The sequence below is a fragment of the Monodon monoceros genome, unplaced genomic scaffold (assembly GCF_005190385.1).
Source record: "Monodon monoceros isolate NGI ecotype Baffin Bay Population unplaced genomic scaffold, NGI_Narwhal_1 Super_Scaffold_20, whole genome shotgun sequence".
In the NCBI taxonomy this organism is placed as follows: domain Eukaryota; kingdom Metazoa; phylum Chordata; class Mammalia; order Artiodactyla; family Monodontidae; genus Monodon; species Monodon monoceros.
In genome coordinates this window covers 101,064,095-101,088,209 of record NW_021703777.1, presented here as the reverse complement: position 1 = coordinate 101,088,209, position 24,115 = coordinate 101,064,095, and the positions used below count along the sequence as shown (strand labels likewise).

At 48.9% G+C, this 24,115-nt stretch overlaps 1 protein-coding gene across 9 annotated transcripts in view; it reads right to left on the bottom strand.

The window, feature by feature from the left end:
- Positions 1-24,115, bottom strand: part of EVC (EvC ciliary complex subunit 1) — an 84,620-nt gene that overhangs the window by 4,680 nt on the left and 55,825 nt on the right. For 4 of the 9 annotated variants that reach the window (XM_029234960.1, XM_029234961.1, XM_029234962.1 and 1 more), the window contains exons 12-18: positions 22,730-22,942; positions 13,536-13,645; positions 10,961-11,171; positions 9,798-10,004; positions 6,928-7,072; positions 5,034-5,145; positions 71-197 (exon numbers count right to left, since the gene is read on the bottom strand). In XM_029234960.1, the coding sequence (XP_029090793.1) occupies positions 71-197; positions 5,034-5,145; positions 6,928-7,072; positions 9,798-10,004; positions 10,961-11,171; positions 13,536-13,645; positions 22,730-22,942 (1,125 nt within the window). Of the gene's footprint in view, positions 1-70; positions 198-5,033; positions 5,146-6,927; positions 7,073-9,797; positions 10,005-10,960; positions 11,172-13,535; positions 13,646-21,928; positions 22,185-22,729; positions 22,943-24,115 lie in introns of those variants that run through there. The other 5 variants (XM_029234963.1, XR_003795551.1, XR_003795552.1 and 2 more) reach the window with 5 other exon arrangements.

Sequence of the window (24,115 nt, the reverse complement as noted above, 5' to 3'; positions counted from 1 at the left end):
GCCTTTTACTATTTCCACTCCCCTGTAAACCACTGCCCACTTTGCAAAGGCCCGTTTTCAGAAGCTGTACCTGTAGCTGGGTCTCAAGCTGGGCTTCCAGATGGTCCATGACCCTCGCGCTCTGCTTCCACGCGTCCCGGCGGGTCTGCTGGTGTGCCGTGAACTGGGCCAGGAACTTTTTCTGCTGTGCCAACATCCTGGGGGAAGGAACGAAGGCCGTCAGCGCTGCCCTTCCGGCAGGTTCGTCAGACCCAGCACGAACCTTTCCCCAAGGCCTGTTGAGTCGTGGGAACTAGTGCCCGATAGCCATCCTTGAGCCCTTGGAGCCAGAAGAATGGCCATCGCGGGCACGATTTACTGCGGCCACATGCCCCGTGGACACAGCTCGAGTCCCTCCACCAGCGGCTGACCCATCCGAAAAGCAGATGCCACCTGATTAACACTTGAGAGTTTACAGTCTCACACGTACATCTTTCACTTGATCTTCAGGGTGGCTTGGTGACATCAGCAGGACAGAGAGGAGAAAAGCTCGGGAGAAGCTCAGAGGGCCGGGGGCAACCCTGAGGTCCCACAGCTGCAAAGCGGCCGGGCTGCAAGTGGCATCTTCATATGAGAAAATCATTTTAACCCCAGGGTGTGGCAGGGAGCAGGGAGATGGTCACCTGATAGCACCTGTCTTTATTTAAAATCTCACAATTGCCCTAGCTCCTCCCTTGTAAAACAGAAGGCTCGTTTCCTAGGATGCAGAGTCTGAGAAACCCTGCATACAGCAGCCTCATTACTGCTAGTGGCAGAGGACAGAGCTGGGGCTGAAGCAGGGTCCCTGACCTGGAGAGAGGCCCCACCTCCCTTTCAGCAGCAGAGACCCCTCCCCTCCTGCTTTGAATACCCTCCCCTCCTTGGCTGACCTTCCTCTAGTCCTCAGCAAACAGGAACATTCAATACCACCCACTCTGTTTCTGTAATCGTTCTCTGCCTTCTTCCTTTCAATCTTGTGGTTGATTTTCTGAAAGGGGCTGACTTTCTAGACCTGAAGGCAGAAGTCACTTTTAGCATCAACAGGCAGGTGCCCATGGAGTATATCTGAAGGCACAAAATTCCACCTGCTTTTGCTTCTATTCTTCCTTCTACCAGTAATGCCTTTCCCCTCTTCGTTGTCTTTGTCTGGCAAACTCCTATTCATCCTACAAGACCCCATCATCCGTCATCCATCCATCTATTCACTCATTCCTTTATTCATAAAAGTATTTCTGGGCTTCCAGGTGCTATGCTGGGTTTTGAAGACACAGTTGTGAATAAGAGACTCATAGCCTCTGCCCTCATGGGGCCCCACTTTGAGCTGGGGAGGGAGATAGATATCGAACAAATAACTGTGATAAGGCTGAGGTCAGTGCTCTGCAGTGTGGTTCTCTCTCACACCCTCAAGGAGGATGCATTACTTTCCTGGGACTGCTCTAACAAATGACCACAAACTAGGGGGCTTAAAAAAACAGAAATCTGTCCTCTCACAGAAGATCCCAGAAATCTTCAGTCAAGGAGTTGACAGGGCCGTCCTTCCTCTGGAGGTTCTAGAGGTGAACATGTTCCTTGCCTCTTCTGGTGGCCGCTGGCACCCCTTGGCTTGTGGCTGTGTCACTCCAATCTCTGCCTCTGTCGTCACATCATCTTCTCTGTGTGTGGTCAAATGTCCCTCTGCTTCCCTTGCCATTGGATTTAGGACCCGCTGGGATAACCCAGGGTGATGTCCTCATCTCAAGATCTTTTACATAAATGACATCTGCAAAGACCTTTTTCTAAATAAGGTCACATGCATAGGTTCAGGGATTAGGGACATGGACATGTCTTCTGCAGGCCCCGTTCAGCTCACTACAGAAGCTGGGTGGCTTCTTTCCGTGAGCAGCCTCCTCCCCAGACCCGCTCTGTCACCAGTCCTGGCCACTCTCGACTATCATCCTGCTGGCTTGTCTGCTCCCCCATGAACCTGGCTCTTGGGAATGCAGGGAAGTGACAGGCCGGCCCAGGAAGGGCCTGTGTGCCCGGGTTAGGGGCAGGGCTTCACGCTCGAGGCCTGGGGAGCCACACGAGGGTCCAGGAGCATCTGAGACATGGGCTGCCTCGTGTTTTCTGCGATGCCCTGGTTGCAGCACAGGAAGCAGGGAGGACGAGCAGGATTCTGGTCAGAGGCCACAGCTCTAAGCCAGGAGGGGAGCAACAAGGGCCCCGGACAAGAAAGCCCACAGAGGACAGAGGCTGTGCTGGGACAGCCAGGTGGTGCCCAAGCTTGGGAGCAGGACTGCTGACCCCTGGCACGTCCTGGAGGGAGGAAACGGCCTGACTGCAGGCTTGGCTGTGGGATCTGAGTCACCCAGTTAGACGCGTAAGTTCATAGACTTCTTGTGCTTGGACTCAGATTTGACTATGGAAATGTACATTAAAAAAAAAAAATCCATTCTGAAAGAGTTCTGATTCCAGAACTATTTGAAGTTCACATTGCACTGTGCAGTGCCCGATGGCTCGGCAATGACAGTGCTGACAGCAATGATGGACATCAGCGCCCTGGCCACGTGCTGGCCTGTGTGTGAGCGTTTGCGTGGCTCATCTGCACAGTTATACATCCATGACATAGGTGTTACTGCAACCCCATTTTACAGATGGGGAACCCGGGGCTCGGGGCGTGAAGGGACCCAGCCGCTATGTGGCTGACGGGAGGGGTCGCCACCACGTCACCTGGTATCCCTAGGCAAGCTCACTCACAATCCCATCCCTTGCCAGAGATGCAGTTTGAAATTTACCATCTGAGAATTGTGCTTATTGACATCTCGTTTTTTACAGTCAATACCTGTCATCACCACACTGCTCCGTCCCTAGGAGCTCTGGCTGACTTTCACTAGAAACTGCACTTATGAACTCAATGAGATGGGCATGGAGGGAAGGGCATCAACGGCCATGTATGAGCCTGTAAATCAGTGAGACTGGGTCATGCACCCACACTCGCACTGGGCTTTGCTTTTATTTTCCATAAACCCAGCAGGGCTGGACCAGGTGGTGGCCAAGGCCCCTCGTCTTGGGTCACTGGGGTCAAAGTGGAGCCCTTGCACCACAACCGTCAGAATCCCTGGAGGGAGGGAGTGCGTCAGCAATTAGATGCCTGGGCCTCCCTCAAAGTCCCTGAGTCTGGATCTCCAGGTGTGGGGCAGCCCTGCATGTTCAGCAGAAAGCCAAGTGAGACGGATGTCCCCCAGATCTGAGAACCGCTGGACTGTAGTTTGATGGATATGCGACAGTCAGAGCAAGCCCCAGCCTAGACCCAATGGCAGGGCATTTACTGACCGCTGTTAATGGCCAGAGGATTTACGGAGGGGATGCTGGGCTCACTCTGACCCAGGGGACGCTGCGGTTCCTGTTTCCCAAATGAGCGTGAGTTGAGGGCTGGGATTTACTCATGGCATGGCAGGGACCTGCTCGCCTTTACCCTGCAGAGCGGTGGTGCTGCTGCTGCTTCCAGCCGGCGGGATGCCTCTCCTCAGACAAGGGACCCCTGCCCCTGCTGTGGATCTGCAGTGCCCCCTCCCCTCATCATAGTGCCTGCACCAACTTACTGCCATCTCTTTACTTGTCCGTCTCTCCCTGCAGGCTGTGAGCACTTGGGTGGGAGGCGCTGTCCCCCGTGCCTAGCTCAGGACCTAAGTATGTGCTTACATGGACTTGTCGGTGCGGAGCCCACATCTCCTCAGCCCACCTGGTGGCCGGCTGCCCTTCAGTGGACAGTTCCCGCACGCACCAACGGCATCTTACAAGCACCTGCGACCAGGTACCAGGGCTTCCTCCGGCCATGAAGGGGGCGGGGGGCTTGGCCAGCTCAGGGATGCCTGGGAAGGCTGGAGAGTTAACACCTCCAGGACAGACCCTCAACCAATGTGGAAGGGGGTTGGTAGACAAATCCCCTATTTTCCTTGCCCCTTGCTGGCGTAATTGGAAGTTGAGTTCTGCACAATCTCTCAGGAGGTCCAGACCAGGGCTGGGCCTCAGCTGCCACGGAAACCCCTCATCGTCACAGGCCCTACTGGCTTTTCTCCCATGTGGTAGGCTGCTCAGCGGCCCCCAAAGGTGTCCACGCCCTCATCCCTGGAATGTGTGAAGATGTTATGTTACACGGCAATCGGGACTTCATAGGCGTGATTAAGGTTACTGATTTAAATTTGGAGATTATCTTGGTGGGTCTCAATCACCAGAGCCCATAAAAGCAGAGAAGCTTCCCCAGCTGGGGTCAGAGAGATGCAGCAGAAGAGATTCCAAGTGTAGGCAGGACTTAATGCTCCGAGATGCAGGGGCCACGTGCAAAGACCAGAGAGTGGCCGATGGGATGTCGGGAGGGCCAGCCGGTAGCCACAAGGAAATGGGACCTCCATTCTACAAGGAACTGGATTCTGCCGACACCTGAAGAAGCGTGGAAGATTCCAGAGCCTCCGATGAGAGCCTGGCCAGCAACACCTTGATTTCGGCCTGTGAGGCCCAGAGAAACCGGCGGCGCCCGCCCGACTTCTGACCTCTGGATCCCTGAGATAACACAGCGTGTGATTGGCGGTGGGTCCTTGTTATGGCAAACAGCCTTCGTCCTCATTCCCCTGCTCCCTCCCTGTGCTTCCTGGGCTCACCCGGCCCCCAGGTCCTTGGCTCAGGGTCTGCTTCTGGGGGAACCCTCAGCATGGATCAGAGAGGAGGTGCCAGTTCAGTGCTGTGAAGACCACTCAGACCTGAAAAGGAAGCTCCCGCCACACCCTAACTTGTGCCCTTGTGCCAGGTCCCTTGCAGGGGCCGTGCGTAGAAGGGAGAGCCAGGCAGGGGCTCATGGGCTTCCACGCAGCGGGGGAGGCAGAGGAGACCCGGGTCCACAGGCAAACGTGCGGGAGGTCAGCTGCCGAGAGTGTCAGCGTCACTTGCACTGAGTGTAAGGTCAGTGCCGAGAGACACGTGCGACGCACAGAGGCCGGGATGGCCCGCGTGGGGACCCGCAGACAGCAGTGAGGCCTCACCTCTGGTGCACAGCTCCGGAGGCTTCCTGAGCTCCACCCGCTACTTCGGCTCCTGACGAAGGATCACCGAGTTCCTGCTTTTTCCGCAGCTTGAAATGTTCCGTTCTCTCACCTAGAGCATTTAACATACACACAACGGTCAGGGTGCATGTCTGAAGGACTGACACTGCCAGGTCTGGCCCGGGCGCTGAGGTGCAGGGATCAGCAGGTCACACGTGCTCTCAGGTGTGCCTCTACCAGCGCCACAGTTCACCCTGGGAAGGACTTCGTACGAGTGAGGATGCTGCGGCTTCCATCACACCCTGCGAACCCGGAAGGGCAGCACCCCGGCTCTCCCTGCAACTGCTCAGGCCCGGCTTTCCCGTAAGTATCAGGAGAAAGGGGAGCCGAATAGGAAAGAGTTAACACTAAAGGGCCACCACAAATGGATAAAAATCCACACCAGGAAGGAAAAACCATTCAAACCCCATTCAGAGCTGTAGGGGTGCAGTTAGCCTTACAGACGTGGGTGCTGAGCTGGGTGCTTTCCAAGGAGCTGGCAGGTTTAGCCTCTGAGTCTGAGGTGCCTTGGTCTGCATGTCAGAACCTGCTTCTTCTTTTTTTTTAAATTTAAAACAACAGATGATGAAGCCTAAAATTATTTTCTACTGGATTCTTACTACCACCCGAATTAACTGCCTATTTATTGGACCATAGTTATAATGAGAGGACGTACGAAGGGGGAGCCCAACCGTAGCCCTGCAGGTGCAGAAACCGAGGCCTAGAGAGGGGATGTGAGCACCCTGGTCCCTGAACGTTCTGCAGAGGCGATCAGTCTCTTCTGTCTCCTGCTGAAGGGGACCAACCCTTACTTTGGAAAAACATCAGGAAGGATCTGTAGCCAGCTGGTAGATTTCTGGGCGTGTCCCAGATTTTATCTGAATGTAGGGCTCAAATCCCCCAGGGCGAGGGGAAGAGAAACGTGGCAGCTGAGCTTATTGAGAAACATAATATTCACAGGAGACCTGCCCCCAGGACCCGCTGCCGGTGCTTCCTCTAGGGATCTTGGACCGTCCAGGAAGCATCCATCAGAGAACATGGGATTCTACTTTGTTCTGAAGCCCTGGATGCAGGGAGGGATGTTACAAGAACAGGCTTTAAGGAACTGGATTTTGCCTGTTACTACACCACCGTTCTTGCTGGCCTTGGGGATCTTGTCCATTCCAAACCCTGGGTGGCCTCTTACAAGAGCCCACAGGGGAAAACTGTCTGGGCCTCAGGCACATTTATGAGCCATTAGCCTTTTTTTTTTTTTTTTTGCGGTACGCGGGCCTCTCACTGTTGTGGCCTCTCCCGTTGCGGAGCACAGGCTCCGGATGCGCAGGCTCAGCGGCCATGGCTCATGGGCCTAACCGCTCCGCGGCATGTGGGATCTTCCCGGACCGGGGCACGAAGCCGTGTCCCTTGCATCGGTAGGCGGACTCTCAACCACTGCGCCACCAGGGAAGCCCCCACTAGCCTTTTCTTATGGACACTGTGACAGCTTTACTTGAGGAAATTTCTATCTCTTTGGCCACCAGGACGTCCAGAGCCAAACCCATGTCATCTCTAAGTAGGGATCTGATGATATACGTCCCAGATGATGGCGTAGCCCCAACTCCACCTCACTGTCCTGTCCTTGCTCTGATTAGCCTACTTTAAAAAAAATTCCTACTGTACTGTATGGATATGTTTCTTTAAGTGCTTTTTCAAAAGCCTTTTGGGGACAGAGCAGGAGATAAATAAATACATAAAACATTTAAAAAATTAACTCTCCCAAAATAAAATTTGAAAAACCTGACATCTTGCCCTGTCCCCAACTAAGAGCATGTTTGGCTCGTTGTTGGCAGGGCTTCCCAGTGGAAGGGTGCTATACCCTGTAGGGTCTCCAGGTGATGCAGCTTTCTTTCCTCGTGGTCCTGCATGGCCCTCCTGATCTGCTGGTAATACGCGTGCACGAGCCGGCCGACACCAGCACTGGTCACGTAGACGCTTTCCACGGCCGCCTCCATCAGTGTTCTCTGTGGGCAGGAGGGACAAGTCTCGGCAGAGGGCACACGTGGAGCCAGCCATGGCCGACATGGTCCTGGCTCCCATATTCCACCCGCTGCCAACCTTGGCTGGTCAGGAGCATTCAGACAGTGCGTGGCTGGTTTAAACCAGTTTCGATGATCTTATTTTCCTTTGTCAGGGATGGTCTGAGACTGACTGTATGACCCAGTTCTGGTCAATGAGATGAAATATTAGGGAAAGTCTGCTGAGGGCCAACCCTTTCCGAACATTAAGGCAAAGCCTTGGTGGGGGTGAAAGACTTTGCTGTTTCCCTCTTCCTGCCTAGAATGCAAACTTGATGTCTGGAGTGGCAGTGGCCATTTTGAGACTATGAGGCAACCAACCAACACCAAGAATGATGGATCAGAAAGAGAGAGTCTGGTCCTTGGTCCTATCACAGAGCCTCTGTGCCAGCCTGGAACCACCGACTTCCACATTTCTTGTTATGTGAGATCAGTAACTTCTATTAATTTTTGTCCCTTGCAGTTACATGCATTCCTCAATGATATACCTTCAGACCCAAAGCAGAACAGAAAGGAAATGCTCAGATGTCCCATCATCGGGGACATGTTGGTTGTGCACAGGCAAAATCACCGTCTTTTACTTCATAAGATAATGGGCAAAAGTCAGCTTCCAGAGCCCCCATTTCAGCATTTATTGAATGGTTCCAAGCTTTGGGCAAGAAAAAAATACCCATTTATTATTGTTGAGTGATTGGTTATGTTCCAAGGCCTAAGAAACGTTCCCTGATTTGCAGGTGTGGACGGAAGCTGTGGAGGTGAGGAGGGTTGCAGCTCAGGGGGCAGAGCAGGTGAGAGCCCACCTTCTCACTCCCGGGCCCTGCTCCTCCCTTACTGTGGCCGGTTCTCTCTCCCTCTCTGTCGGACATCTACATCTGATTCCACCCCCCCACGAGGACTCTGGGCTCTGGCCTTGCACTTCCGGTCAGGAGCTCCCACTGACGGCCAGTGGCCTTCCTTGAATTTCATTTAGCACATGGAAGGCAGAAGACAGGAAGTCCCTCTTCTCCCCTCTCTAGTCAGCAAACCCACCTGCACATCACGCCTTCTGTCCGTCTGTCTTCCTGCCACAGGGAAGTGGTGCCTACCCCCTCTGCATCCCACCCCTCCACCCCTCTCCAGGGCCTCCACCATTCTCTCCTCCTCGTTAGTTTTTCCAGCTGGTGTACCATTCGAATCAGCAAACACATTTGCTTGAGTAGCTCCAACTTTTCAGCCTTCTCTCGATCCCCCTCAGGCACTGCCTCTTGTCTCAGTTTCTGCAAAACTTCTCAAGGGTTAGCGTGCCCTCCCCCAGTAGATCCTAAGCTCCTTGAAGGCAGGAATGCTGCCACCTGGCTACTCTCTATCCCAGCACCTGCCGCAGGGCCTGGGGCCAAGGAGCCCTGTGAAATGAACATCCTTCCAGATACTGAGCCCATGTTCTTTCTGGTGCGTGTGTGTACTGGGGGCGGGGAGGGGTGTTCATCATCTAATTCTGAATCAGAGTCCCTTGGGGAAGGTGAGGACAAAATATGCCAAACTCATATTTCATTCTGTTTTCCTGTAATGGCCGTTGATTAGGTCAGAGTCATAGAATTTTAGGGGAAGGAAGAGACCCATCCAGCATCGCTAGCCCTGACGTCTGGATCATGTGCTGCAGACGTGAGAGATTTAGAACGACAAGGGGTGTCTCAGAAATGTGGGTCCAACCTCTTTACTGTGCAGATGTGTGACTTTACGTAAATGAAAGGACTCATGGAAGGTGCCCGCAAGCGTCCTGGCATATCTTGACGTGGGTCTGCTGCCAGCCGCAGATCTGTGCCACCTCCCGTGGGTGCCGGCCATGGACTCTGTCTGCCGTGGTCTGCAATACACGAGGTGCCTTGCCTTTTCTTATGGCTCGAGTGAGGAGGCAGCCAAGGGGAAGCCGAGCATACGCACCGGTCATGCAAGGCAAGGCCAGCCTCCGGTCCCAGCCGCTCACTGAGGCTGGGAGGCTTTAAACATGTCTTTCGCCCAATGATAAGCCTCAGTCTTCCCACCCGAATGATGGAAAGAAAAATCATCCTTTCCGTGCAAGGGCTGTGGTGAGAGCCCAGTGAGACGAGGCAGGCAAAGCCCTCCTGCAGACGTAGAAGGGCAACGCTCACGTCACTTCTTACTATGGCTATTTGCACACCTGCGGTTTGTCATCACCGTCAGTACAAGGAGTAAACCACTGCTTACTCAAGTCAGACTGATTTTAGCTGCATTGCTCAGCTGTCAGGGCCAACACCACCAACCCTCAGGTCTCCACAGAGGCAGCCAGAGGCAGGGAGTGTCCATGTCTCTCCCTGGGAGAGGGGCTTCGGTTTGAATCCTGCGTCAGCCACTGACCGGCTGGGCGGGGCGGCTCTGGGTGAAACCACATCCCTCTCAGAGCTGCTGCAAGGACCGAGCCAGGACTCAGAAAGATGTGACACGGGGCCAGGCAGCAGGCACAAGTCCTCACTGCTCCACAGGGGAGGCCTTCCCTCTTATGGGTGAGGAAAAGGAGGCTCAGGGAGCCAGGTCAGCCCTGCGAGGCCAGAAGCCCCTGGGCAGGCCCCGGCTGCTGCTCTGCCCAAATCCTGCCTCTTGTCCGCCCCTGCCCCCCACCCCAGTCCAAAGTCTCCTGTGCCTCGGGCTCCCTGGGGCTGGGGTGGCCTCGCACCTTGAAGTCATCCCTGTCCTTGGCCCGGCTTTTGGAGGCCATGTTCCGCGCGTGGCCCAGCAGCGTCTGCCCGATGGCCCGCTCTGTGTGCTGCTGTAGGAGCTGCCCGACTTCCTGGGCCTCGGCCAGGAGCTGCTGCCGAAGCTGCAGCCGTGTCTGTTGCGTCTCCTCCTCCAGCCGGCCAGCCTCCTCCAGGACACGCGCCTCCTGCAAAGGACCGGCGGGGAGAGGTTGGAGCCCCGCTGCTGCCCTGCACGGATGCTCCGGTCAGAGCCAGGACCAGGATGTACAGTCGGCCCTGCCCGGGGTCCCAGGAAGGTTAGAGAAGGGATGGAGAAGGGGTGGAAAGTGGGGACCTCTATACGCACTTGATGGGCCTGGGTATCTTGAAGATCCCCCAAGGCATTTATTGAGCACCAACCACGTGCCCAGTGCCATCTGTGGCTTCACACATATACAAGCACTTCCTCATTCATCCCAAACACCGTGAGGCCTGAACACTAGCAGCGATGAGGACACAGAGGCTCAGAGAGGCTAAGTAACTTTCTATAAGTCCCCCAGCAGAGCGGGTTCTAAAGTCACGTCCGAGTCTGCGAGTCGTCTGGGACATCGTGGAGGCCAACACAAGGCCTATGGGGATTCCCTTCCCTGAAGGAATAAGAGCTGGAGAAGGAGGTGGGGGAATCAGAGGTAGGGCAGTAAGTCCTGCCTCCTTCCCACCAAGCCGTCCTGGGCCGAGCAAAAGAGACTGTGAGCCTGTCCCTCACGAAGGGGTCAGAAAACGTCAGCTGCTCCTATAGCTCAGTGGCTACAGGAGACTTGGCGTCAGCTTGCTTGGGTTTAAATCCCAGTCCCACAATTTACAAAGTCTTTCTATTGATTTGTTAAAACCTTAAAACAGACTACAGAGCCCTTTTCTCCCAACGCCCGATGACGACTGTACCTATCCGTGCTCTGATTTCACATGCGTTTTTAGTATAATTATAATGTACACCAGAAACTTTGGGCATACTGGGTGCACCGCTACAGTGGGGGCTGCCATTGTCCTGACCCCACAATGATGCTGGGGCAGGATTGGGGTTTTGCCTAAACCGGGCTGGAACCTGGAAGCTGAGGAAGCAGCACTCCTGTCTACAGGGCAGGGGGCTGATGCACAGTCTTACCAAGGCTCTGAGAAGCTGCCACTGATGCTCGTCCAGACACTGGGAGGAGTCCTGCTCCAGGGCGTGCTGTTCGCGCAACTCCTGGAGAAGGCTCTTCTTCCCTGACAGTCTCATCTGGGTCAGGGTGGTGATGGCACTGCTGCGGAGAGCCAACCTCCGGAGAGCTGAGCGTAAGAGCAGGTCATGCCCCTGCAGGATGCACTGCGTGGACCTTTGGAGAAAGTGGGTGCCGGGCTGAGGGGTCAATATTCTTGGCTCCACTGAGTGTGACTGGTTAATGTTATGTGACAGCTTGACTGGGCCATGGGGTGCCTGGACATGTGATCAAACATCATTCTGAGAACTTCTGTGAGGGTGTTTCTGTATGAGGTTAACATTTGAATTGGTAGACTGTGTAAAGCAGACTGTCCTCCCTAATGTGGGTGGGCCTCATCCAATCAGTTGAAGGTCTGAAGAGAGGAAAAAGCTGACTTACCCATGAGTAAGAGGGAACTCCTCCTGCCTGAAGGCCTTGAGTGGGATATAGGTTTCTCGTTTTGGACTCAAACTGAAACATTGGCTTTTCCTGGGTCTTGAGACTGCTGCCTTCAGACTGGCTCTTACACCATTAGCCCTCCTGGTTCTTAGGCCTTTGGACTTGGGACTGAAACTACATATTGGTTCTCCTGAGTCTCCAGCTTGTCAGCTGCAGATCTTGGGACATCTCAGCTTCTCTCTGTATATCTATATCTGTATCTATAGGTTCTGTTTCTCTGGAGAATCCTAATACACTGACCCACCAAGAAATGCCCCCAATAGTCATGCCCCACAGGGAGCCTTTACAGAGGTAGTAGGTTGGAATTATCCCATCCCCTGCTGCGCATCCTCTTAGACGTGGTGCTGACCTGGGTTATATTCAGCCAACTGTCCTTTACTAATCTTTTTAAGTTTATCACGTTCTGCCCCAAGTTTCAGGTGCATATATGCAGCTGCCTTCAGTACATATCCACTCAAATTTCTTACATAATAGCTCTCAAAATTAACATATCCAAAACTGAAATCATGAGTTATTTTTGAGTTCCTATCCCAATGAGTCAAGTAGAAAACCTCGGTCTACCCAGCAGTCTCGACATTTGGCTTTATAACTTGAGGTATTTTCTGACAGCCTGAGAAGTTGAACAAGGCACTGTCAGTCAGTTTACCAAGGAGAAGAGACCTGGCAAACACTCCAGGCTTCCAGCCGGGGGCCCTCATCCTAAGAATAAGGAATCATCCCTTGTAAAGACCTAATTTTGAATCAGCTAAATTCACAAATGGAGTGGTTGATTTGTCACTTTCTGAAATCACTGCTAGAAGTAAGATAAATCCTCTCTGGAGGAAGATCCCATCATTCAAAGTCTCAAATTATCTCTACAATTTTTAATAACACTGTCCAGCATTCAGTAAAAATAACCAGACTTGCAAACAGATAAGAAGTGACCAAAAATAAGGAGAAAAAATGGATAATAGAAACATACCCACAAGATATTGGACATTAGAATAATCAGCTATGATGAACATGTTTAGGAAATTAAATGATAAGGTGAACTTTAGCAGATAACTGGAAACTATGACAAAAATAAAATGGAAATTTTAGAACTGAAAACATAGTAACCAACATTAAGAATTCAGTACATGGGTTTAACAGCAGATAAGACACAGCTGAAGAGAGCATGAACTGGAAGATAGTTCAAAATAAGTATCTAGACTGAACCACAGGGAACAAAAATACAGAATAGCTTCTAAGAGGCAAAGGACATAAGGTGAGAATAATCTAATAAATGTGTAACTGCAGCCCCAGGAAAAATAGGGACAGAATAGGCAGAAGGAATATTAAAGAGACAGAGGCTCAGAATTTTCAAAAACTGATGGAATATAGCAAATCACAGGTTCAAGAAGCACTACAGATTTATTTAAAACAAGCAAACAAGAGATTCACAAAAAAACACATCCATGTTTAGGCATATTATAATAAACTGATGAAAACCAAAAGAACAAAAGAAAATCTTAAAAGCAACCAGAAACAATTGAAATCAGAAGACAAAATATTACCTTTAAAAGTATTTAAAAAAAAACCAGACTAGGATTCTATACCCAATGAAAACATTCCTCAAAAATGAAGATGAGATAGACATTTTCAGACAAACAAAACCTAAGAGAATTTGTCACCAGCAAATCTAAAATGATGAGAACCTTCATGCCAAAGAAAATACTCCTAGATGGAAACTTAATGATACAGGAAACAATCAAGAGCAACGGAAAGGGTAAATCTAAATGAATACTCACTGCAGAAACCAAAACTAGTATCTCATGGGGTTGAAAATATATAGACATGTAAAATATCCAGTAAGTCACGTGCCCACATCAATTCTGACTCCGAGCTTTCATCCGCGGCACTCTGCTATCACTCTATTTCACATTTATGTTCACAATGTGGTCTCAAGATCACACTGTAAGGGAGGCCGGGGTACAGTTAACCTTACAGATGAGGACACTGAGGTTAGCATGGAGTATCACACAGGACACAGGCCTCCACCCTCCGGAAAGCTGTACTCACTCCTCACTGAGGCCGCCAAGTTGGCCCAAGACTCGGTGGATGATGCTGACCTGGTCATCCTGCAGGTGTGTCTGCAGCACAGTGGACAGTGTGTGCTCCTCCATCCACACCTAAACCCCAGGACAGAGGGACAGGGGTCAACTCAAGTTCATTTCATCCATCATTGCTTTGTTGGATCATACCTTTAGTTTCTAATTTTTTTTAAATCCCTTTCTTAAGGGATTTTTTTAAAAAATCCCCCCTCCATCCACACCTAAACCCCAGGACAGAGGGACAGGGGTCAACTCAAGTTCATTTCATCCATCATTGCTTTGTTGGATCATATTTTTTGTTTCTTATTTTTTAAAAATCCCTTTCTCCCTTGATTTAATTAAATTTTTCTCTTATATTTTCGGCTAAAGTTTAAAAATGTTTCCTATTTGCATGTACATCTTAAGGCATTTAAATACGTATATTCTGTGGCATGAGCAAGGGATCGAATTTTCTCTGGATAAATTGATACTAATTGTCCTAGCACCATTTATTAGATAATATATCTTTTTATGATGGGCCTGTCATGCCACCTTGTCTGATGTAGTTTCCATATATATATGAATTTCATTCCAGGCTCCTTCTTTTATTCTGTGGATCTGTCTGTTTATTTCTATATAAATACCTCACTGCTTTAATTCCTGTAGTTTATAGGAAGACTTCATAGCTGCTAGGGCAAGTCTTCCATATTCTTTTGTACAAAACTATTTTAACTATGCTTGGTTGCTTTTTTTTTTTTTTTGCGGTACGTGGGCCTCTCACTGTTGTGGCCTCTCCCGTTGCGGAGCACAGGCTCCGGACATGCAGGCTCAGCAACCATGGCTCACGGGCCCAGCTGCTCCGCGGCATGTGGGATCTTCCCGGACCGGGGCACGAATCCACGTCCCCTGCATCGGCAGGCAGACTCTCAACCACTGCGCCACCAGGGAAGCCCTGGTTGCTTTTCTTTACATATGAATTTTAGGATAAGTTTATCAAGTTTGGGAAAACAGCTTTTTCTAGATTTTCTTCTAATTGGATTGAATTTACAGATTAATTTGTACAGAATCACTGTTTTTCCAAAATTGAGTTGTCCTATCCAAAAACAAGGCCTTTCTCTCAATGCTTGCTTTATCCTTTCAACAACATTTTATAAACTTCTCCGTTAAGCTCTTATAAACATTGGTCAGATTTATTTTTAGGCACCTTGTAGCTTATATACTGAAGGGGATCTTTTAGGCTCCCTGTAGCTTTTATTCTGAAGGGGATCTTTTAGGCTCCCTGTAGCTTTTATTCTGAAGGGGATCTTTATGTTATCGCTGTTCTCCTCTACTGCTTTGAAAGTTACCTATTCTGTTTCTATTTCTTCAGTGGTTTAAAATTTTTAATGTACATTCCCACCTCTAGAAATCTTAAGTTAATCAACATTTCTTTTACCTTAGAATTCATGACAGTCAGCACGTCTGAAAATTTCTTATCTGTTATCACTTTGAATTTTATCTCTCCTTCATTCTCTCCTTCTAGGATTCTTAGAAGACTAAGGAAGTCCCTCCAGGACTTTCTCACTCTGTTCCCATGTCTCCTAACCTCTCATATCTTCCATCTCTTTAGCTCTCTGTGTCATATTCTGGACCACTTTCTCACCTTTATCTCCTAGTTTACACACTGTGTCTTCAACCATAATTTGATCTGCTGTTTAACTCATCCATTAAATTTCTGTTTTCATGACTGTAATTTTCATTCATAAACTACGGGTTTTTTATCTGTCATCTTTTTACATCATGTCTTGTTTTTATGCTAGTAATTCCTCCTGTTATTGTTTTAAACATACTTCCTTTAGAAGCACTCTCTAACAGTCCCTTCACCTGAATTCCTCGGCACTCGTTGTGGTCTAAACTTGGTGCTTACTGTACATGCTGGCTCTCCCTTATGGTGGATTGTTGCTTGTGTGTTTTGTAATTTTGGATGTTAGCTCATCTTCAGTGTGGCTTTATCTGTGAAAATCCTGTGAGGTCCAAGGCCACACAGCTTTTTGGTGGAGCAGAGGCTCAAATCTAAGTCTGTCTGTCCCCAAAGCTCAAATCTTTTCTAGCCGCATCTGCTCCTCCCTGACTATCTCGCATCACAGGGAGAAACATGCACCTAGAAACATGCAGCTGGACTGTGTTACACCAAGGGCTCAATCACTAAGGTGAGACTCTTACTTTCCCACACATGTAGCTCTTTTCTGGAGATGGCCATGCTGTATGCAGAACAGGGACAAAGCACAGAGTCTGGGTGTGAGTAAGCAGCCTAGACTTCAGTTCTCTGGGCCTTGAGATTCATAGCACATACTTAATCTCACAAAATCACACTGTGTGACTCAGAACTTTTCCTTTAAGTCAGTCTCTGACTCCTCTTGTGAGGGGTCTACAATAACCTGTCCAAGAGCTTGGGAAACCAGAACATTCTAGAAAATTCTACACAGTGTAGATTCTCTAAAAGGTAAATTAACATCGTCACTAAGAACATGGGGGTCTTTGGTGTGCGTTTTGAGAAGGCAGATAAAACTAGCAACGGGATCCAAAGCCGGTCAAGAGGACGGAGATCATAGGATCAGATGGTGCCTGCAATGGTCACACCACCCTCTTCAACGTTATCGAATGCAGGTTCATGAACGTTTAAATTCCGATGCAAAAAGCTGCTTCCGTGGGCTAGAGTGCTGACCCTGTTCATTGCTACCAGGTTATTCTGTGGTTTCCCATATGTTTACTCTTTGTTTCACATTTTCATTTACTAAGGAGAGAAAGGGAAAAGGAACCAATAGGCAGTGCATGCCCGGTACATGCTCCTATAAAAGGGGTGGGTTTAGAGGTAGGGCCGGTGGAAAAGTCAACACCTAAGGCAGACACTGGAGTGCTGGGAGGAGGGAGGCACTGCAGTTTTAAAAGCACGGTCAGAGGAGGCCTCAAGGTGAAGGTGGCTTCAGGATAAAAACCTGAAGCAGGACGAGTGAGGCAGGAGCGCCCAGGGAGCTGGAGGGACACAAGGATGCTGGGGAGGCTGGAATGGGGTGAGAGGGAGAGACAGGGAGGGGGTCAGAGGGTAACCAGGTCCTGACAGGCAGGGCTGTGTAGGGCACGGTGAGGACTCTGGCTTTTCCGCTGCATGAAATGAGAAGGGGGTTTAGAGCTGAGAAATGACACGATGGGACACAGTGTCTTTTATCAAATCTAATGTGCTGGTAATTACGAGACGCAGTTATTTGAGGTGCCGCACAGAGAGGAAACCACTGGTAATTACACTAAGATGCACCTCAATTTCAGAGATGTTAAAATGGTATTAAAATCTGCATCTTAAAAATGAGCGGTGGCTTCCCTGGTGGCACAGTGGTTGGGAGTCCGCCTGCCGATGCAGGGGACACGGGTTCGTGCCCCGGTCCGAGAGGATCCCACATGCCGCGGAGCGGCTGGGCCCGTGAGCCATGGCTGCTGAGCCTGCGCGTCCGGAGCCTGTGCTCCGCAACGGCAGAGGCCACAACAGTGAGAGGCCCGCGTACGGCAAAAAAAAAAAAAAATGAGTGGTATATGATATGCTCCCTCTGGAGCAGTGACTGGCCAAGATGGCAGAATAGGAAGACCCTGAGCTCACCTCCTCCCATGGCACATCAAAATGACTATTTACAGAGCAACTATTGATGAGAAAGACCTGAAGACTAGCAGAAAAAAAATTACACCTAGAGGTATAAAGAAGGGACCACAAGGAGATGGGTAGGAGGGGCAGAGTCACGGTAAAGTCAAATTCCATAATTCCAGGTGGGTGACCCACAAACAGGAGAATAATTCCAACTGCAGTGGTTCTCCCCAAGGAGTAAGGGGTCCGAGGCCCATCAGGCTCCCCAGCCCAGGCGTCCTGCATTGGGAAGATGAACCCCCAGAACATTTGGCTTTGAAGGCCAGTGGGGCTTATGTTTTCGGGAGAGCCAAAGGACCATGGGAAGTAGAGAGCCATCCTTAAAGGGTACGCACAAAATCTCACAAGGTCCAGGACCCAGGGTAGAAGTAGTAATTTGAAAGAAGGCTGGGTCAGACCCACCTGCTGATCTTGGAGAGCCTCCCAGGAGGCAGGAGGCAATTGGCGCTCCCCCTGGGGGCATAGATGCCAGCAGCAGCCATTTCGGGGAGCTCATTCTACCACAAGGATACTGGTGCTGGTAAGCGCCCTTTCGGAAGCCTCCCTCTGGTTCATTAGCGCAGGGATCCAGCCTACCCACCAGCCTGTCGGCACCAGTACTGGGACACCTCAAGCCAAGCAGCTAACCAGGCAGGGACACAGCCCTACCCACCAGTAGGCCAACAGCCTTAGGACCCCTGAGAGCCTCCAGCTGGCCCAGGACCCTACCCTGCCCACCAGTGGTCCAACATCAACTCTAGGACCCCCAGGACCCTGCAGCCAGAGGTCCCGGGACCTGGCTCCGTTCACCGGTGGGCCAGCACTAGCCCCAAGACCAGACTCACCTTCCAGTGGTCTTAGTAAGATTTTTTTGGATATGTCTCCTCAGGCAAGGGAAACAAAAGCAAAAATAAACAAACAGGACTAAATCAAGCTGAAAAGATTTTGCACAGTGAAGGAAACTATCAACAAAACGGAAAGGCTGCCTATTGAACGGGAGAAGATATTTGCAAATGATATATCCTATAAGGGGTTCATATCCAAAATATACAAAGAACTCATACAACTCAACATCAAAAACACAAACAACCCCATTAAAAATTGGGCAGAGGATCTGAATAGACGTTTTCCCAAAGAAGACATACAGATGGCCAACAGGCACATGAAAAGATGCTCAACATCACCAGTCGTCAGGGACATGCAAATCAGAACCACAATAAGGTATCATCTTATGTCTGTCAGAATGCTATTACCAAAAAGACAACAAATAAGTTTTGACGAGGATGTGAAGAAAAGGGAACCCTTATATACTGTTTGTGGGAATGTAAATTGGTGCAGCCAATATGGAAGACAGTATGGAAATTCCTCAAAATATTAAAAACAGAACTACCATATAAGGCAGCAATCCCACTCCTGGGTGTTTATTCGAAGAAAATTAAAACACTAATTAGAAAAGATATCCACACCTCTATGTTCATTGCAGCATTATTTACAATAGTCAAGATATGGGAGCAAACTCGTGTCCGTTGATAGGTGAATGGATAAAGAAGATGTGGTATATACAATGGAATACTACCCAGCCATAAAAAAGAATGAAATCTTGCCATTTGTGACAATATGGACAGACCTAGAGGCTATTATGCTAAGTGAAGTAAGTCAGACAGAGAAACACAAATACTGTATGATTTCACTTTTATGTGGATTTTTAAAAACAAATGAACAAACATAACAAAAGAGAGAGTCACAGACACAGAGAACAAACAGGTGCTTGCCAGAGGGGAGGGGGGTGGGGGGGAGGAGAGAAATAGGTGAGGGAGGTTAAGAGACACAAACTTCAGTTACAAAGTAAATGAGTCAGGGGTATGAAATGTGGGTAATACAGTCAATAATTATTTAATATCTTTGTATGGTGACATGTCATAACTAGACATATCATGGTGATAATTTTGAAATATATAAACATATTGAATCACTGTGTTGTGTAACAGGAACGAACGTAGTGTTGAGGTCATTTATACTTCAAAAACGAACAAGAAACAAACAAACCCATAGAAAAAGAGATCAGATTTGTGGTTACTGGAGGAGGAGGAGGAGGAATTGGATAAAAATAGTCAAAAGGTATAAACTTCCACTTGTAAGATAAATAAGTACCAGGGATGTAATGTACAACATGGCAAGTATAATGAACACTGCTCTATGTTCTGTATGAAAATTGCTAAGAGAGTAAATCCTCACACCACAAGGAAAAAATATTTTTTTCTATTTCTTTGAATTTTTATCTATAGGAGATGATGGGTGTTCACTAAACCTACTGTGGTCATCATTTCATGATGTATGGAAGTCAAATCATTATGCTGTACACCTTAAACTTACACGGTGCTGTAATGTCAATTACATCTTGGTAAAAATGGAAGAGAAAAGAATTTTTTTAATAAAATGGAAGAGAAAAAAATTTTTTTTAATAAAATGGAAGAGAAAAAAAAGTTTTAAGTTAAAGTATCCCTCTGGTTGGAGGTTGAGAATAGACCACAAGGGGCCGTGGATTCAGGGAGACCAGAGGGCTTGCTCTCAGCAGACTGGGGAGAAGCCCACAAACCTGCATTAGAACGGATCACATTTTGAGAACCACCATTCTACAACCTGTTCCAATTGTGTGACTGACAAACTCCACAACATTTAACAACTTCTCTGAGTAACAGGATATGAAATCACCAACGCCTTTTGGATAGAAAATAAGTGGAAAATGCATTTCATAGTCTGGGTGTGTGTTAGATTTTCCATGAACAGTTTTGTTGGCCTTTTCATCTCATGACTAAATATTCATCTTGACCACAGAAAGTTCATCTCATTTTTATCATCAACAAGGAAATATGGCAAGTGGGAGAGAATATGGATCTCTAAATATCTTGTGGTAATTTAAGGCAATTAAACAATCAATCAGTAAATTAATTTTGACATCCAAACTTTGAGAAAACAGACTTGGGTCATACTTATTTAATCAGTTGATGAGGTCATTAACTTCTGCTTGCTTCTTGCATGCAGAACTCCTCTTGAAATACTTCTGCACAAGCAAAGGAATATTCACACGCATGTATATGCTCACAAAGTAAATAAATAAAAAATAAAAACCAGAAGCTATGCATTGTCTGACATCTGCGTAAAGTAACTTGAGACTCATAACTAGAGGATTTTAGATGAATCATGGCTGTTTGCCGAATAATTTATCAGAAATGAAGTTCTAGATTTTTTCAATGTCAGTCATTAAGCAATTGAACAGATACTGCGTGAAGGGTCTTAACCTGCATTATCTCGCAGCAACCCTGTTGGGTATTTTGATCCCTATTTTTCACATGAAAGCTGAGGTTCAGAGAAATTTAGCGAGCTGTGCAAAAGCAGAGTTGTGGGAAATCTGCCAGGTGACCGGCAAGAGTCACCCAGCCCATTAACGGGGTTGCTCTGGTTCAAACCCAGGCATTCAGCTTCCAACATTAGAAGCCTGTCTTCAGACCACAACTGTCTCTAAAAGGCCTGATCCCCATTTGGGGGCCGACATCAGAGGCACATCAGACTTATCTGGCGATCTTTCCAAACTGCTGAGGCCCAGGTTTCTCCCCTCTTTCCCCGGGGATGGTAAATTATATGGTCTGGGGCCCAGGATTGGTAAGAATCGGAGGAATTCAGCTTCATTTACTCTTGGTGACCCTGTGATAATTTCCAAAGCTGCATTATTGTTGCTGGAAATGAAGCCAAGTTTTCCTGAGCATTTGCTATATCCCAGCTACTGGGCTTTGATTAAGGAAGTGAAATATGAAAAGCAGGGTTGCTGTCCTCCAGGAGCCTACAGCCATATCGAGGAGACTGCAAGGTACCAGTGACAGGACAACACAATGCAGCTGACGGCGGATTGAAATTAATTAGAAGGAGGTCTAATAAATTGGACAGGCAGGAAACTAGGCCCTATGCTCGTCCCTGGCTGGAAATGGCCCCGTGATGCTTCCCTTTATTTATTGGTATTTTGGACAGCTCCCGTTAGTTGCTTTAGAAAGCCTCTATTGGTTGCATCAGTTGAGCGCTCTTTTGTAACTAACTGAACACTCAGTGTAAAAAGACAGGGTGTTTCTCATAACAAGCACCTTGGGGTAGGCAGTCCAGGGCTGGGACAGTCCGCCTTTCTGCCCCACCCTCCTGAATCCTGCCTCTAAGTCAAAGGAAGGCCAGCATACCTCCAGTCCTCCTGTATATGCTCTGGGCACAAAGAACAGGGAACACTGAAGAGGAGGATGTCTCCTAGCAACATTTGGCCTCTGTATTAGGGAACAGAAGCCTTGTGCAGGTACCATACCTTCTCTCATAGGCTAGAACTGCACGCGGCCACTTCTAGATGCTGGGATATTGAGCATGTTAGTTTTATAGCCTCTAGCATGCAGGAAAGCAAGAGAGAAAGGAAGCGTGGGCGTTTTCATTTAGAAATTTGAGGGCTTCCCTGGTGGCGCAGTGGTTGAGAGTCCGCCTGCCGATGCAGGGGACACGGGTTCGTGCCCCGGTCCGGGAGGATCCCACATGCCGTGGAGCGGCTGGGCCCGTGAGCCATGGCCGCTGAGCCTGCGCGTCCGGAGCCTGTGCTCCGCAACGGGAGAGGCCACAACAGTGAGAGGCCCGCGTACCGCAAAAAAAAAAAATAAAAAAAAACAAACTTAATTCTTTAAAAATAAAATTGAGGTATATTAGTTTACATAGCATAGCTATTGTAACACATGGCCACAAACGCTGTGGCCTCAAATGACACAAATTTAGTATCTTACATTTCTGGAGGTCAGAAGTCTGAAATGAAAGGAACAGGGCTGTGTTCCTTCTGGAGACTCTGGGGGGAGTCTGTTCCTCACCTCTTCCAGCTTCTCGAGGCCTCTCGCATTCCTTGGCTGATGCGCACATCACTCTAGCCTCTGCTTAGGTCCTCACATCTCCTCCGACTCTGAGCCTCCTCCTTCCCTTTTAAAAGGACCCTTGTGATCACACTGGGCCACTCAGATAATCCAGAATAATCTTTACATCCCCAGATCCTTAATTTGATTGCACACCATCAGGTCCCCTTGCCCTGTTAGGTAACATATTCACAGGTCCTGGGGATGAGGATGTGGGGACATTATTCTGTCTACCACATATATACATGGCTTTAATAAAGAAATAGACTTTCATTGAGAAACAGGAGTCCCGTGTGTGCAGCTCCTCCCCCCAAGCAGTCCACTCCCTTGAAGAACTGCTCTCTGTCATTTATTTCTATTATGCTAAAGAAGGCTTTGCTGCCCTTCTTGTTGGATTAACCGAAGGCATCATCTACTGACCTCCTATCCTGGGAGAGGAGGGCTCTTGCCGTCTTCTCCCCCTCTCCCCATTGTGAAAGGTTGGCAACCAGAATCTTGGTAAAGCATCTAGCATAGGCACTAGGGGATGCTCAGAGATGGAAATCCCTCGTTATTCTTCAGAAGTTTAAAGAAAAAGGCAGACTCCAGACCCAGTTTTACAAAATGCTGCACCTGCTTTTCTTGCTCCAGGAGATCTTGGAAGAGTTTCCACTGCTGACTCCGGAAGCGATCCAACTTCTCCAGCTGCTGGGCCGCGTTCTCCTGGGCCTGCTGCCTCAGGTATTCACACTCTGCCTGGGAGAGGTCAGTCACACAGGGGAGCGTCTGGAGGAACAGGACGTCCACAAACTTCTGGAACGTTTCCATGGTGCTGCGATACAGCTCCTGAAGCCGAGAGCCACACGACGGAGCTACGTGTCAGGCTCTCACCCAGGGCAGGGCCGAGTGTTTCACGCAGGACACAGAGGAAATCCAGCGAAGGGAGCTCTCAAATCACACACAGGCGCGTGCACGCACACACATGCACACAAACACACTCAGTCTTGGGAAACGCCCACTGCCTTCCAGCCCTCTCACCCTCACCCTGTCAAGTGCCAGACCTGCGCTTTTGACCCAATGAGCCCTTAACCACTGGCATTTCCTCTAAACCTCCATCCAGATTATTTTCACGACCCCTCACTGGTCTCCCTGCCTCCCTCCACCCTCCACACTTAGGTGAGTTATTTGCACAAGCATAGATCCTTCAATTCCAGCTCAAATAACCTGGAAGACCTCTCTTCCCATCGCAATCAGACCTGCCTAGCAGAGCTTCAGGGGCTGCCTCATTTCTCACCATTCTGTTACCTTCATCCCACCTCCCCCACTCCATTCTCTTTCTAAAACTCTTTTTAATTGTGAAAAACAAAAACCTGTAGATAATAATACATTAAACATCTCTGAATCCACCACTCAGTTTTCCTTTTTGTTTCAGACTAAAAACACTAAACCTTACAGGTTAAGTTGGAATCCTTTAAGTTCGCTCTGCAATTCTTTTCCCCTCCCTCCCAGTGTCCTCAGAGATAGCCATCCCCATGAATTCAGCATCTCTGTCTCCAATTTAGATTTCTATACTTTCACTATATATGATGCCCATAAATGTGGCTTTTGGTGTGTGTGTTACTTCACATAAATGGCATCTCGTTGCATGTTTCATTATATGGATGCTTTTGAAAGCCTCTCCCCTTCTCCCCACCTCCAGGCACTTTCACATCTGAAATGGACTCCTCTTCACCCTGCAAAACCCCTGCAAAATAATCCCTTTGCTGTGAAGCCTTGCCTGGGCCACTCAGACTAACATGGACATTTCTCACCCTGGGCTCCTGCAGCTCTTTGGTTAGCCCCACCAGGGCATCAAAACTATACTTTATCTGTCATCCCTCCTGGACCACAACTCCTAAGAGCAGAGGCTGCATCATACTCAGATCTGCACCCACATCTCACACCCTCCTAGACTAAGCACCTGACTGCAGTTTCTGAATGCATCACACACCAACATGATGCAGAATGCCCATTTCCCCT